The sequence below is a fragment of the Petaurus breviceps genome, unplaced genomic scaffold (genome assembly GCF_028583685.1).
Source record: "Petaurus breviceps papuanus isolate PSGF00001 unplaced genomic scaffold, PetGlider_PUasm1.0 37, whole genome shotgun sequence".
Taxonomy (NCBI): Eukaryota; Metazoa; Chordata; class Mammalia; order Diprotodontia; family Petauridae; genus Petaurus; species Petaurus breviceps.
The window spans coordinates 29,449,819-29,466,492 of NW_027186296.1; the positions used below are offsets into that span (position 1 = coordinate 29,449,819).

At 39.4% G+C, this 16,674-nt stretch overlaps 1 protein-coding gene across 1 annotated transcript in view; it reads right to left on the reverse strand.

The window, feature by feature from the left end:
• MYO1E (myosin IE) overlaps positions 1-16,674 on the reverse strand; it is a 250,079-nt gene that overhangs the window by 124,622 nt on the left and 108,783 nt on the right. Inside the window, exons 4-5 of the mRNA XM_069098166.1 lie at positions 14,757-14,851; positions 20-107 (exon numbers count right to left, since the gene is read on the reverse strand). Coding sequence (XP_068954267.1) covers positions 20-107; positions 14,757-14,851 — 183 coding nt within the window. The remainder of the gene's footprint in view (positions 1-19; positions 108-14,756; positions 14,852-16,674) is intronic.

A 16,674-nucleotide genomic window follows, 5' to 3' on the forward strand; every position in this document is an offset into this window, starting at 1 on the left:
GTGGCCTCAGTCAACTCACCTGGACTTTGGGGCCACCTCCAGAAATTCTGGAGATGTAACTCATGATGTACTTGGCAGCTACAGTCTTTCCAGCACCGCTTTCACCACTGAAGAGAGAAAAGCACACAGAAAACATCTATGAAGTGACTCATGACATAACACCAATAAGGAACTGATTAAAAATGTGTGAAATTGAATAGAGAAGTGAGAAACACTATGGCTCTGCCAAACAAGTGGTTTCCATGAAAAGCTTAATAATACATTTAATTGATGGGTAAAACCAAAACAATTCCATCTCTTCAAGGAGACTCAGAAAAGAAATGTCACCCCCATTGAATGTACCTGCCACAAAATTCTGTACAGAAAGAGATACTGCTCTCTGGCTTTGGGGGTGTGGGATTCATTACCAATATAGCACTAGTACCCCTGTGAATCTTTCTTTCTTTCCTTTTTTGGCAAATGAATGAAAATAAACAAATGATTAGGCTTAACATTTTTTTTAAAGGATAGAAAAAATATCAGATTTCAATCTATTTGCCTGGAACTGATGTAGGCTTCCTTATTTTAGATATTCCAAAATTAAATGATGAGGCAATATTAATCATATCCTGAACAACAAAGAACTGCCTTCCTGTTCTTCAGTTTTATGGCATGTTCTGCTGTGTGTGTGTGTGTGTGTGTGTGTGTGTGTGTGTGTTAAATAGCGGTCTGCTCTTCACAATTCTATTCTTTCCTGTAAAATAATGACATCAGTAACCAGTACATGCTGAAATCAAGGCAAATGTATATTCTTCCTACCACTGGTCACAGAGCTAGCACAATGAAGGAGGTCAGAATTCAGGGACCTCAGGGACTTACTTAAGTTTAGCCCCAGACTTTTATTTGGAAATCTTGGTTTGCTCCATGCTTATAAATAGAGTTTGAGGTTTTTGTTTGGGAGGGGCGAACAGGAGCTCTTCTCTTTCACAGGTTTCCAGAGGGAGCTTATTGCTGCTACCACCATATTGTGGTGGTAGGCATTAGCTCTCTTATCATGTTAACAGGGAAACTAAAACAACAGCTATTGCTGCTTGTTTTATCATTATTCAGGTGTTTCAGACTCTTCATGACTTCATTTAGGGTTTTCTTGGCAAAGACACTAGGTTGGTTTGCCATCTCTTTCTTTGCCTCATTTTACAGATGAGGAACTGAGGCAAACAGGGTTAAGTGACTTACCTAGGGTCACACCAGCTAGTAAGGGTCTAAGGTTGGATTTGAACTCAGGAAGAGAAGTTTTCCTAACTCCAAGCCTGGCATTCTAACTACTATACCACCTGGCTGTCCTATATACATACATATCCATATACAGAAAGAGTATGCCAAACATCAATCAAACATTATTTTTCTAAGTCTCCAAATAATATTTGTTTTTTGCCTAATTATATGTAAAAATAATTTTTAAAAAAGTTTTGTGTTCTAAATTTTATTCCTCCCTTCTTCCCCTCCATGAGATGGCAAGCAATCTGATATAGGCTATACGTGTGTAATCATGTAAAATGTATTTCCATATTAGTCATTTTGTGAAAGAAAACTTGAACTAAAAAAAGAAAGAAAGTGAAAAATCGCATATTTCTGTCGGCATTCAGATGCCATCAGTTCTTCCTCTAGAGGCAGATAGCATTTTTTTTTTTACCATGAGTCCTTTGAATCAAACATTTATTAAACACCTACTCTGCCTAGGCATTGTGCTCAGTGCTAGGATACAGTCCCTGCCCTCAAGAAGTTTGCAATATTGCAGTTTAAGCCATCAAACATATATACACATATGTATGTATACACACATAGGTATATGTCTGTTGTCTGAAGACTGGACTAGTTAAGTCTGGAGAAGTCCATCATCAGGTTAGGCAAAGGGATGATAGATTTTTCAGCTTTAGTCAGTCTTGCAAACCCTCTCAGAAGGTAAGGAAGGTCTGTGTTAGCTGATACAATGGGAGAATATCCCCACTGATGAAATACTAGATTCTTAAAGTAGTTCACTCTCATGAGTAAAAAGTTCTTGTTGACTGATTGATGCACATAGCTGCTGACATTTATGCCCTCCGTAGATGGCAAGTTTTTTGAGGACAGGCATTATTGTCTTGTTTTCCCTTTGTATCCTCAGCATCTAACAGTGTCTAGTATATGACAGGTGTTTAACAAATGCTTGTTGGATTAGATTGGAAGAGAGAAAAGAAAAGAAAAAAAAAACACTATCCATACTGTTAGGTTTATTAAAAACATTCAGAGAAAGAACTGATAAATAGTAGTGTGTACAGAATAATTTTACTTATATATACCTATTTGTATCTAATGGTAGCTATCTTTAGGGTAGGTGGGGGAAAGGAGAAAAAAAGGGGAAAAGGAAAGAAATTTACATGAAAACTTTATTATATACTTGAAAAGAATAGTAAATTGTACAGAAGAGATTTTCAGTTTCATACATAATCATCTTTTTTTATTATATTATGTTATGGATGTTTTATTCCATAAATTAAAAAAATAATAACAATAAAAAAGCTGATAGCATTGCCCCCTATCCCTTACATCTGTAGTGAAGAAAATGATTGAAAACTGAAGCTTTTTCTCCTTTACTGAAAGCAAATGAAAACAACCACAATGGAAGGGAAAATACTGATTTTATACATTAAGTAAGGGCTTCTGGTATGGAATTAAGACTTCTAAATGTTCAGCAATTTGTTGTCTCTTTCAGTAGCTTCAATTGAAATAAAAAAATTGTCTAGATATTGATCTGAATTGTCATTACTGGGTTTCAATTTACATACACTTTTAAAGAGTATTATTGATTTGAACCGGTAATTTGCCCACAATATCATTTGATAATGGAATGTTACAATTACCTGAATTGTATAGTAAGCATATGGAACCACAATTATACCTGGTGCTCTCCTTGGTAAAGTCAACTGCTTTCCTTCTCTTGGGCATAGTACCCATGAAAGACTAGCACAAAATAACAGTGAATGGAACATGAAATGATTAACCAGCATCTCACAGATGTCAACAGCATCAGCTTTGCTTATGGTAACAGGCAATGTGAACTCTCTTTTCTAACTTAGTTTTTATAAATTGACTCCCAACTGAATGAAAAAACTATCCTACAAGTTTATTTTCTTTATGTTTTGAAAACCAGCTGCTAAAATGTTTTGAGACACTTTTGAACAAAAACTCTCACAGATTTCACACAAAATGTCAGTTTAAATAGGAGTATAATTTAACGTTTCCATACACAGTCATTACAGAAATTGGAACATGTGGTATAAATTCAATAAGAAATGGGAAGAGTGGCTTACAAAACATAAACTACTTATGACAATAAATTAATTATTAGCCCCAAAGACAGTTTTTTTTTTTTGCAGTCAGGTCATTCTGCACCAAAAAGTAATAAAATGATTTCTGTCACTGTTATCAGATACAAATTCATGATGTCACAATGCATTTTCTTTTTTTTTTGTTGTTGTTTTTGTTTTTGTTTTGCTTTTTGGAGGGCAATTGGGGTTAAGTAACTTGCCCAAGGTCACATGGCTAGGTTTGTTTTGTGTGTGTGTGTTAAGTGTCTGAGGCCAGATCTGAACTCAGGTCCTCCTGACTCTGGGACTGGCACTCTACTCACTGCACCACCTAGCCACCCCCACAATGCATTTCTTGCAGTAGAATACTAGAGGATCACCAGAGCCAAGTTCATACCCTATCCTTCTCTGCCCCCAAGCATTTTCGGTACTGTCCTTGTACTACAATGCTAGTAATTTTGATAGCATTCATTCCTTTTCATTAAATATATTACAAATGTGCTTCTTTATTTTTTGGTGAAGAGTAAACATGCTTTCTACTTAGTTGTATTTTTTTTTAGACCTTACTAGTTCAACTTGAGTGGTCCAGGTGGGACTCACAATTTGGTTTGGTTAGTCAATTAGCATTTATTAATCACTTCCTATGTGCTAGGCATGGTGTTAAGTGCTGGGAATACAATCACAAGCAAAAAGACAGTTCCTGCCCTCAAGGAGCTTATATTCTAATGGATAAGACAATAGATAAAAGGAAGCTGAAGGGAGGGGGTACATAGGGGGCACAGAAGACAGGATGCTGAGTCAGAAAGACATCCTCACAAGTTCAAATCTGGCCTCAGATACTTCCTAGCAACCCTGCACAAGTCACTTAACCCTATTTGCCTCAGTTTCCTCATCTATGAAATGAGCTGGAGAAGGAAATGGCAAGACCCTCCAGTATTTTTGTCACGACAGCCCCAAATGGGATCATGGAGAATTGGACACTCCTGGGTACCCCCTTAAATGAAGGTTCTGGGAGGAGTCATTCAGTCAGAGGGAGGGACCTTAGAAGCAGAGGATACACTTCAGGGGTGTGAGTTCCAAGACTGAAATGACCTTTCAGGTGAATAGATTTCAGGTGAATAGAGCAGTGCATATTAAAGAACCTGCAAAAACTCCAACAAAGAATCATGTAGAGTTTTAGAGAGTTGATTCATACACAGCACCACAGATCTGAAACTGGAAGGGATCTTAGAGGTCATCTTGCCTGCCGCCCCCCCCCATATTAGAGAATAAGATAAGAATTTGTTGTTCAGGTGTTTCAGCCATGTCTGACTCTTCATGACCCCATTTGGGTTTTTCTTGGCAAAGATACTGAAGTGGTTTGCCATTTCCTTCTCCAGCTCATTATATAGATAAGGAAACTGAGGAAAACACGGGTAAGTGACTTGTTTAGGGTCACATGGCTAGTGAATGTCTGAGGCTGGATTTGAACACACAAAGATGAGTCTTTCTTATTCCAGGGCTGATACTATCTACTGTGTCACCTAGTTTCTGGAAAAGAAAAAAGTTGAGTGACTTGGCCAAATGAGTAGTGGCAAAGGTGGGATTTGAACACAGGTCCTGGGGCTCCAAGTTTAGTGTTCCTTCTTCTGTACCATGCTGTCTCCAGAAGCCAGAGACTGCCTAATATCAAACTGAGTTTTTTTAAAACTTTGTGAGGGATTTCTCAAGTAAAAAAGAATTGAGTTAATGAAAAATAAACATGAGGCTGCACATTCTGAGGTTCTACAAGGCCAAAGCATTGTTATAACTGATCATAAGTCCAGAAGAGAAAGTAATAAATAATGCCATCAGAAATGGGAAGATTTGAAAGCTGACCTTGCTGAAGCAATCACAAATGTGAGAAGGACTTTGAAATTCTCATTGGCCAATGACTCTCATCAACTGGGATCAAAATCTCAACTCCAATCCTCTCTATATCTTTATAGAAGCACAACCCTTTAGCAATCTCATTTTGCCAAAAATATTTGCTATCTCACACACAGTCGGAAATAACAAATAATAGCCTTGCACCACGATGATCATAAGACAAGATAATCTCAAGGGAATAAGAAGCCACATCAAAGAAGGGTTCTGGCCAGCCCAACATCACTAACAACTCAGTTCATGCAGTCTCTTCTTGGCAGGGCTACAGCATCTGAAGGGAAGATGTTTATTTTTTTCTTCAAAACATCTTTTCTGCTCATCTTGGAGGGAGTGAGGAAGGAGGTATATAAAACCCAAACCTTGAAATCGGTGACTAAAATGTAATTATTATATCTCTACATTGGCAATGAACTTAGTGCTTCATCTCCCATCTCCAGACCTTTTTATAAACTGTCTTCTCACGGCTGGAACACACTCCCCCCCCTTTTTTTTTTAATCAACCGGGGTTAAGTAACTTGCTCAAGGTTACACGGCCAGTTATTTCTGGGTGTGGTGCTAAGTATCTGAGCCCGGATTAGATCCCCAGGTCATCCCAACACTGGGCCGGTGCTCTTACTCGCTGTGCTACCTGGACGTCCCTACACTCCCTTTCTTATGTCACTTCTTGGATTCCTTGCCCTTCTTCCAGAACAGTCCAGGTGCTGTCTATGGGAAATCTTTCTTGATTCCTTTCATACTGGACAGACTGGAGCACTTGGGAGTCAGCAAGGCCTAAATTTGAATGCTGCCTCTAAAATTAATTAGATATATGACCTTGGGCATGCAGCTATGTGGCATAGTGGATAGAGAGTTGGACCTGAAGTCAGGAAGACTGGAGTTCAAATCTGGCCTCAGACACTTACTAGTTCTGTGATCCTGGGCAAGTCACTTAATTATATATTGCCTCATATAACTGTATGCCTCAGTTTCCTCATCTGGAAAATGAGCTGGAGAAGGAAATGGCAAATCACTCCAGTATCTTTGCCAAGAAAACCCCAAATGGAGTCATAAAGACTTAGATACAACTGAACAACAACCTGAACTTTGGCAAGTCTCTTAGCCCGAGTTCCCTCATCTATAAAATGGAAATTAAAACTGTATCTACCAGCCATAGAATTCTTAGTATCAAATGAGATAATAACAATAGCAATAACAATAAATGATAGCATTTACATAGTGATTTAAGGTTTTCAAAGAGCTTTACAAATATCATCTCATTTTCTCCTCGTAACAACCCTGTAAGATGGGTGCTATTAACACCCCCATTTTACAGGAGGAAACCAAGGCTGTAAAAGATTGGGTGGCTTTTGCACGGTCACATAACTAGTAAATGTCTGAGGCTAGATTTGAACTCAGGTCTTCTAGATTCTTGATCCTGTGCTCTATCCATTTTTCCATTTAATGTTAGCTAAATTATTAGTGATTCTATTATTATTACTTCCTCCTCCTCCAAATATCATATAAATACACAAATATATGCCATTTCTCCTGGTAGAATTCATTCATTCATCCAACTAAAATTTACTAGAATTCAAGTTTGTTGTGAATAGGGACCTGTGTGTCCCTACTACTAAGTAGAGTGGGTTGTTCAAATCAGATAATTAACTAAGCTCTCTGTTTTCAGTCAAAAGTAAACCAGTTTGCACATCCCTGTTTAAACAGTTAATAATTTACCACATAGAACTCAAAATTTAAAAAAGAATACAAAAAAAATTTTTTTCAAGAAAAAAAATCAGCCAATATATAAATATGTTTTGCATGATTTCACATGTATAATTGATATCATATTGCTTGCCTTCTCAGTGGGTTGGGGAGGGATAGAAATGAGGGAGAGAATTTGGAACTCAACATTTCCAAAGAAAACAACCCTTTAAATAAATAATAAAATAAAAAAAAAATTCACCATGGCTTATAGTCAAATTTGGGACATTTCCCTTAGATTTAAAGCTCTACTCAGAAATGACTAATTAAATGATTTTAGAAAAACCTTACTAAGGCTAAAATAATAATAAAAATACCCTCCTGACTCATCCTTCCTCCTATGTGCCCTTGTGCTGAAAAGGAGAAGTTGCAAGATAATTGAATTTACAAATACAACTGTTAGATATATTAGAGACTTATTTTGCTTTAACTTCACTTGAGTACCATCTCACTGACAGGGCCTTATAGATACAAGCTGAGTATTAATGAATTTGTATTGACTAATGAATTTAAGTGAATGAAGAAATAACTTTCGAGTTTATGGAAAATTACGATGTAACATGGGAAAACTTTCCCAGTTCTTTTCAAAGACAACTGCCCTTGGTTTCATGGTAATTGTAATATTCCTGGAAGTGAATGTGGAAGTCACCTTTTTCTTCTGACTTGGCTGTGTAGCTGGGGCTTTGAGGTGCACAATGACAGCTGAAAGCCTGCAGCTTCTATGGTTGATAAGTGAGACAAGGAATTAACTGCTTTTTTTCCCCTGGAAGAACTAAATTTCAAATGAGAGGCAGAATGGTATAGTAGAGAGCTCCAGACAATGCTGGACCTGTTTTTGAGTACTAGCTCTGATTCATAATAGCTGGGTGACCACTAGGAAGTCTTTGAGATAATTTATAGGATGACAACAATAATATAAAAAAATAAATATTGACTCTAAACTTTATGAAATGTCTACCGGATCGCCTAAAAACTCTGCATAGATAGCACTGAGAAGGCATTACGGTGCAGTGGAGAGTACTCTGGACTTTGCAGGCAAGTGACTCTTGGGTGCAAATACTGTTTAAGCATCAGTTTAGCTGTGAAATGGGGATAGTACTCTTGATATCACTCACAGAGAGTTGTATTGGGGATCAAATGAGAGAATGTGTATAAAGAACTTTTTAAAATGTAAAGCAATATGTAAATATTAATGACATTATTACAAAGATGAAATGAAATATAATCCCTGTCCTCAGGGAACTTCTAGTCTAATAAAAGGATAAGTAATAACAGCAGTAGCTTTCATATCGTTCTTTCTGGATCGTGTGTGTTAAGAGATTGACTGAATCTCTTGTACCTCTTGTCTCTTCCCTTCACTCCTTAATATCCAGTCAGTCACCAAATCCTATTTCAGAATACTTCTCTTTTCCATCATAGCACTTGGCACATATGGAGACCTTTAATCTACACACTTCTTGCAGATAATTCTTTATAAACAGCTCTGTTTTTGAAAAAAAAAAATTATATCCAAGCAAGATTTCCTATAGCAAAAGGTGAGAGAAAATTTAAAAGCTTGATAAGTCAATGACTTTCATAGCTTTTCTTTATGAAAAAACCTGCGTAATCCTTGGAGGACAAAATCTAAATAGTTATGCATTCAAGGCCCTTCGCAATTTTGCCATACTGTTATCTACTTTTTTCCAGTCCTATCTCCCCATCTACTTAACCCAACCTCTCTAACTAATCAATTAATCAGGTATTAAGTACCTACTAGGTTCCACAGCACTATGCTACCAGCTGTAGGAGACATCAAAGTAGCATAAGACATAATCTCTCCTTGCAAGAAACTTGCCACAGTATTTCCCAACACAAACCCTTTGTTGCTCTAATCAAGTCTACTTCCTTATTGTCTCTTGAAAGAGGCATGGAGATCCTCCGTGCCAAACATGTGTTCAGACGAGTCTCGCCCCCACCCCACAAAAAAAAGTTTAGTTGATGTTCTCATTCTCTTGTTTACACCACTATCACCTCTCAATGACTTCTCCTCCTACTACAATTGAACCATCCCTTATAATGAAGTATACCTGACCAAAACAAATCAGTGCTTTGGCCATGTCTGACAATGTGTCTCTCTTTGCACTGATATAGTCCCCCACGACTGCGCCAGGAGTGAGAGGCGACCTTCACAACTGACTCTGGCTAGTCTCCCAATGTTCTCCTTCCTAGTCACTAGTCACTAGTCACATTCCAAGCTTGATGGCTTCCTCCTTGAGATCTTTTCTGCCTAGTCTAGCCTATATTTATCTCTCCTTCTCTGAAATCTTATAATCATATACTTTATAGTACATCAGGGACCTTTGTATAATGATTATAGAGGTTTATATTTATTATAGCTTAACTTATACCATTTTGGGTCATAGTTATAATTTATCTGATACTGAGTTCTTGGTCAAGACCACAACCCCCCAATTACAACACAGTTTCTAGGAGAAAAATATAATCCATTCAACCACATGGTTTCTAGGAGTGCATTGTGGCATGAAGCAAAGACTGTCTGTGTATGGAAATCTGGCAGTGCCCCACTCACACCTGTTCCTCAGTGGATGAGGGCTATGGGGAATTGCATGCCAAGAAACCCTCCCAGCTGCTAGGGAGACTAATGCAGAAGTGTTACGGGAATGGAGCCAGGTCTCCTTGTCCCAACCTCATGGTAGTCTGGTGTCTTATTGTATTTTCACTCCTCTCTCACTGTAGGAACCCTTTCTTGGATATCATAAAGACCCATGACTGGAATGTTCTCTTTCCTCGTTTCTGCCTTCTTTGAAGCCTCTGTTAAAATTCCACCTTTTATAAGAAGTCTTTCCAGGATCCCCCTTGAAGCCAGTGCCTCTGATAGCATTTCTAATGTATCTTGTAAATATCTCACTTTTACACAGCTGTTTTCATATTATCTCTCCATTAGACTGCAAGCTCCTCGAGGGAAGAGACTATTTTGGTCTGTGTATCCTCAGAATGATGCCTGGTGCTTAATCAATGGTGTGTTGGTTCAATGACAGTAATGCTCAGACTAAAGAGAGGTAAAAACCTCTATCCAACTTTTGAGCACACAGACATTTTCCAAATGACTCATATAACAATCATACCTGGCATGTACACAGAAGGTCTTTGATCTCAAATTCTGGACCAACATCATCTTATTGAATTGGCCAACACTGCCCTATAGTTAATGCCAAGTATCATAAGCATCATTAGATCATGTGGGAAACAGAGAAAGGGAACTCAATGAAGGGATTTAAGATAGTATGTTGGGACTGAAAGGATGCTAGATCATAGCTTTAGAGAGGGAAGAAGGGACTGTGGAGGCCATTGAGTCTGAACTCCTCATTTCCCAGGGAAGGAAACTGAGACCTAGAGAGAGAAAGTCATTTACTCTACATCACAGGAGTAAGAAGTGGCAAAGGCAGGGGTGGCCAGGTGGCTCAGCGAGTAAGAGCACCAGCCCCAGTATCAGGATGACCTGAGGATGGAATCCGAGCTCAGATACTTAGCACCACACCCAGAAATAACTGGCCATGTAACCTTGAGCAAGTTACTTAACCCTGATTGCTTTAAAAAAAAAAAAGTGGCAAAGGTAGAATTTGAATCCTGGTCTGACTCCAAAGTCAATGTGTCATGACACAGAAAGCGTCATGACCTGGATCTGCCACTTTAGAAGGGTGACCTCGAGCAAGTCACTTCCTTTCAATGGGCTTCTTTTTGTTTCCTGACTTTTAAAATGAGGACTTTGGGCCAGATGATGTTTAAGGTCCATTTCAGATCAATAGATCAATAAATCAATCAATTAACCAATTAGCACTATGCTGGAGAGAGACTGGACCTATGATTTCACTGATACGGGGAACTTTGGGGAGAGCAAACTTCTTTCCAATCAATGTACACTGGCAACTTCTTCACAATCTCTAGTCTTAGAGAGCTGTCTAATACACTGAGAAGTTAGAGAACGTGTTTATGATCCCACAACCAGTAAAGCATGTGTCAGAGACAGGCCTTTCTGGTTCTTAGGAGAGCTCTCTATCCATTAGACCACCCCACCCCTCAGGCAATGGGGGTACAAAGTAAAAAATGAAACAACTTCTACTCTCAAGGAGTTTGACTCCCCACCTGGAGTATCATCTTTGGCCTCTACAAGTCATTGTTATTGTTGTTGATGGGTTCAGTTGTGTCCAACTCTTGGTGACCCCATTTGGGGTTTTCTTGGCAAAGATACTGAAGTGCTTTGCCATTTCCTTCTCCAGCTCATTTTACAGGTGAGGAAACTGAGGAAAACAGAGGTAAGTGTCTTTCCCAGGGTCACACAGCTCATAAGTGTCTGGACCTGGATTTGAACTCAGGTCTTCCTGACTCCAGGGTTAGCGCTCTATCCACAGAGTCATCTAGCTGCCCATATTGCCACTGTATCTTCTTCTATTTAAAAGAAATGAACATGGACTGGAAGAATATCAGAAATGTTGTCTTTATACATCAACATCATCTGTCTCATAACAGTAAATGCTAATAACATAACACAGCACATAAGGGAGCCCACTGGGTGGTAGAGGTCTGACTAAGCACCATAAAGATGAGAACGTTATTCTTTCTTGTTTTCCTTCTCATCAGTGTGGAGATGAGCTCTATTTCCTTCTATTAGATTTACACCCCACTGCTACCACCTAGCAAGAACTCCTTGGCACTTGGAACAAGTCTGAGCCTACTTCCTTTTAAAAGACTGGAGAGATATGGATTGTTCGTTTTGGGGGGCAAAGATACTTTTGAGTTTGAGTCAGCATCTGGGTGTCCAAAGCCTGTGCTTGCACCTTACTCAGCCTCTGGTTCATCTAGCTCTCCCCATCAGAGCTGTCTTGAGCAATCTGTCCAGTTGTATAGCCTTCTCTTCTGCTCCACAGGAGTCATCACTTCAACCTACAGTAATTGTCTCCTAGAGAGATCAGCATGCTGGACTGCAGACCTTCCTCCCTCTCCCCCACATCCAGTCTCACTTAGCAGACAAAGAGTAGGGTGAGATTGGGTTTTGGCAGCTCCCACTGTGACTACCCAATCAACCCCAGCCTTCTAGAAACAGATCTCTCTATTCTGAGTCCAAACATGGTAGTATGGAAGTGGCCCTGAGAAGCAACAGCTTTTAATTCTTGGATTAATTCATTGGAACACCTGGTTAGCAGCTGGCAGGAAGCATGGACTTAATCTTGACTGAACAGAAGCAGCTTCAGTTCATGCCTGTTGAAAGCACTTATAGCCTTATATTAATACACACATTAGGCTCTGAAAGCATATGCTCTTGATGTTCTGAGCTGTTATTCATATAAATAAGAGTTTAGTTATTCAGATATATGAGCTTAGTTAATGTAGAGAACCCATGAATCACTACTGAGTAATCTTTGGAAAATCACAGTTCTGACCATATTGTTTCTCTGCTCAAAACATATCAGTGCCTCTTCACTACCCTTCAGACAAAATCCAAATGTTTCAGTATGTCATTTAAACCCTCTATAATCTAGCTTCAGCTTCCCTTTCCAGCTTTATTTCTCTTTAGGGATTACATACAATCTAGCCAAACTGAGCTATATACTATTTCCCAAATATGTTCCATGTTTTCCTGTCTTCCTGTCTTTGTTCATTCTATTCCCTCTGTCTGAAATAGGATCCCAGATCTAGATCTGGAAGGCCATTCAATCCAGTCTCCTTATAAGTGATTTGCCCAAGGTTACAACAAGGTGGAATTTGAGTCCAGGTCCTTTGACTTCAGATGTTGCTTTTCCCTACTGTATCATACCCCTTCCTGATCATTCCTCTGTATTCTTGCCCGTCAAAATACTATGAAAGGCCCAATTCAAATATCACCTTTTTACTTGATCTTCCTAATCAGAAGGAAATCTTCTATGTCTCCTCTAGCAGCTAGGTGGTGCAGAGGATAGAGCGCTGGGCTTGGAATCAAAAAGATCTGAGTTCAAATTTGAACTCAGATACTTAGTAGCTATGTGACCCTGGACAAGTCATGTAATGCTTTTTGCCTCAGTTGCCTTGTAAATCTGTAAAATGAGCCGGAGAAGGAAATGACAAATCACTTCAGTACCTTTGCCAAGAAAACATCAAATGAGGCCATGAAAAATTTGATATGACTGAACAACATGCCTCCTTTAAATTCTTGTATATCCTTCTCTGTGCCTTTTCAATGACACATATTTGACATTGTTTTTCATGTCTCCTCTCCCTCACTATACCATGTCTTATTTATTTTTGTACCCTGATAGCATAGAGCAGAGTACATATAGCAGGCAATGAAGAAATACTTGTTGAGGACTGAATGAAACAGTGTTGCTTTCTTCCCTCACAGGCTCATAGGACTATAGATTTAGAGCTGGAGACGGAGTTTAGAGATCAAAGCTTAATTGTCTCATTTTATAGATCAAGAAACTGAGGCCTGGAGAAGTTAAGTAAATTATTAATCTAATTAATTTATTAATTTAATTTAACTTTTTGCTTTTTGGAGGGGGGAAGGCAGGGCAATCAGGGTTAAGTGACTTGCCCAAGGTCACATGGCTAGTAAGTATTAAATGTCTGAGGCCAGATTTGAACTCAGGTCCTCCTGATTCCAGGGTCGGGACTCTATTCCCTGTACCACCTAACTGCTCCTATTAATTTATTTTTGCCTCCTGCTTTAGCTGCAGGTTCAAAGGAAAAGAAAAGTGTGTAGGAGAGAGACTTTATTAATAAAATCCATCTCTACCACCAATGCCATTCTCTCTTCCTCAAAGATGTTTTATACTACCCCCCCCCCCCCAGACTGTGAACCACTCTAGTTAATGAGCTGACAGAGACTGTCTTCGGCAACTCAATTTAGTCAGGATTAGAAGTTCCTTTCGGAAGGAAAGTCAGATAGAACATTAAATTCATTGCTTACTGCTCAAGGTTTTCAAGAAGTTACTAAGTTAATAGGCTTCTTTTCCTCTTTTTTGTTCATTCATTTTAATTATTATCCTCAGACCCAAATCTCAGATATAGCCCTTGACCTTCCTGCTGTTGAATTTCGGTGTTAACTTTTAACTTAAAGAGTATTAGGATCAAAAAATGATGAAATGAAAGTAGGGAAAGGCAAGCAGAGAAGTTCACTTGTGATTCTCTATACCATTCAAAGTACACCAGGAATGTTCAAGCTGGTAAGAGACAAAATTCTATCATGAAAGAAAAGAGAAAAATGGAGTGGAGGCTATCTGGCCTAGAAACATTTTGCCATAGAAGTACAAGCTCTCTCATCCAAAGGGAAGCTGAAGATGAACAAGGAAACCGTCACTTCCAAAAACAGCTGCTTTACTATTTTAGTGTGAAACATAGCAGGAAGGCCTTTCCTTCTCTTGATTAAAGTAATCTCGGGCAGCATCATGGGGCTTGAAGCCAACAGTCAGTTGTTTTTATTTAACCACATGGGACAAACACCAATACTGCAGATGTACTCTGTACTAGTCATTACTGCTTTTAGGAAAATAAAATAAGATAAAGCAGCTAGAAGTCTTTGGACTCAACCATGTGAACAGGCTTGTGGCATTGCCTGCTGACATGAAATCTCCATTGATTGACGAGGTTCAACAAATAGCCCAGTGGGCTACATGCCCGTGGACAAGATCATGCAATTAAGTGAGTGTTGCAGACATCAACTTTGCTTGTACTTCTTTTGGAGAAAGCATTTGGCATGGTTTAGTAAGGAGCTTTGCCAGACAGACCCAGAAATGGAATATATGCATATCATACCTGATGATGACACATTGGTTTTCTCTGTCAATAATCATATTTCTATACATGTTGTCAGCAAGCGCATAGATATGGGGTGGATTTTCATACTGTGCCTGGAGAGGAGGAAAAGGGAAAGGGATCCATGAAATATCAATCATAAAAACAGATTTTAAACATGAGGAGACAGAACCAGAGACACCAGTGACTTGCCCTAGGGCCAGAACAAAAAATTACATTGGAAACATTCCTTTCTCCTCTCTGCGCTAGAACACACCTTTATACAGGTGAGGTTCTTGCAATTGCATGTTGCTGGGTGCTCAGCTGAAAGGCCAGATTTTGACAGTTCCCTGGTCTTTGTCAACAGAAGCTATACAGAAAGGTGGAATTTTACCCAAGGCATTTCTTTTTTGAAAATTGAATGGCAGGCATCCCTCATAGGCAGATGTGATTCAGCCCTAAGACATGACCAAAGTCTTCAGAAATTCTAATGCCACACCCTACCACTTAAAGCCACACCTTGGTGAGAGCTGCCCATTAGTACTGCCCACCTATGGGCCTTTGGGCAAAGCTAAACTGGAAACACTAAGCTGTCCAAGAGAGCCTGCACACAGAATTTTGACTTAACTGCCACCTGAACAAGAAGACTCTAATTTTCTTGAAGAGATGAGTTGAGAGCACTTGGGACCCTGGAGGAGATATGGGGTGGGAGAGGTGAGGTGGGAATTAGGTGGAAGGGATAGGGCTTTCTATGAGGAAGAGGGGGTGGTAGTCTGAGGGAGCAAACTGGTTTGGCCTGTTTGTTTTATCTCTCTCTAGTGGGTAACTAATAACCAGGCCTCGGTTGTTTTGTGCCTCCCAGTTTCATGGGACCTCTCTGTTAGCCTTCAAAATGGAAAAAACTCAGGTTTCCATACCCAACCAAATTCTCTTCACACTGACTTCCAAAACAAAACAATACCCCCCCTCAATCACAAACATGCTTTGAATCACAAACTCCTAAATTCAGGACAAAGAAAGAGAATCTGGACTGAGTCAGGGGATCTGGGTCACCAGCTTAGGCAAGGGCCCACAAACCCTCAGATCCTGTGTCCTTATCAGTAAAAGGTTGATAACAGTCTCTGTTCATCTCTCAGGATAATAGATAGATTTAAATAAAATGACCAAGATGAAAGTTGTGAAAAGGATAAAGTGAACAGTAGTGTTTCTCTCTCTCTCTAGCTTGGATAGTAGATTTCTTAATTGAAGAAACTCCCTTTTTTATCAATGGAGATGGGTACTCACCAGTAACTTAAAGTCCTAGGAGAGTTTGCCTGGGGCACTTAGAGATTAGGTAACTTGCCCTAGGTCACAAAGTCAAAAAGGATGAATTTTCAAAGCCAGACCACTTTAGGCTCAGCCCCCAGGGCCCTGCACAAACTAACTGGAGGTTGGGTTTCCATTCTGGGAAGGTTCAGGCCTTCCACTTCAACGGAAGAATTTGTGTGGGCCATTTTTTAGATTGTTTCCCTAAGGATCAGTAGCAGTGAAAGCCCTAGAGTTTCTGCCCTAGGGGAAAAAATAGAAGGGAAGAAAAAAGAAAAAGAGCAGGAAGGGGAGCAAGAGAAGCAAGCAGGTTTAAAGGGGAAAAGGAAAGCAAGTGAATCAAGGAGTAAAATACATTCCTTGCCCCCCCCACCCCCCCACCCCCCACCAGGATGTATCATTACCCACATTCCAAAGACCTATCTTACTTGTTTCATTTTGTATCTTACTCTACCTACCATTTTAACTTCTTTTATGTGGAATGCAGTTTAAATGGGGTGCACACTTGTATCTGGAAAAAAAAATTCATCCTCTGTGTGTGAAATAGGAATACAGTCTAATGCAAATCTGAAATGGCAAGGGTGTGTGTGTGTGTGTGTGTGTGTGTGTGTGTGTGTGAGAGAGAGAGAGAGAG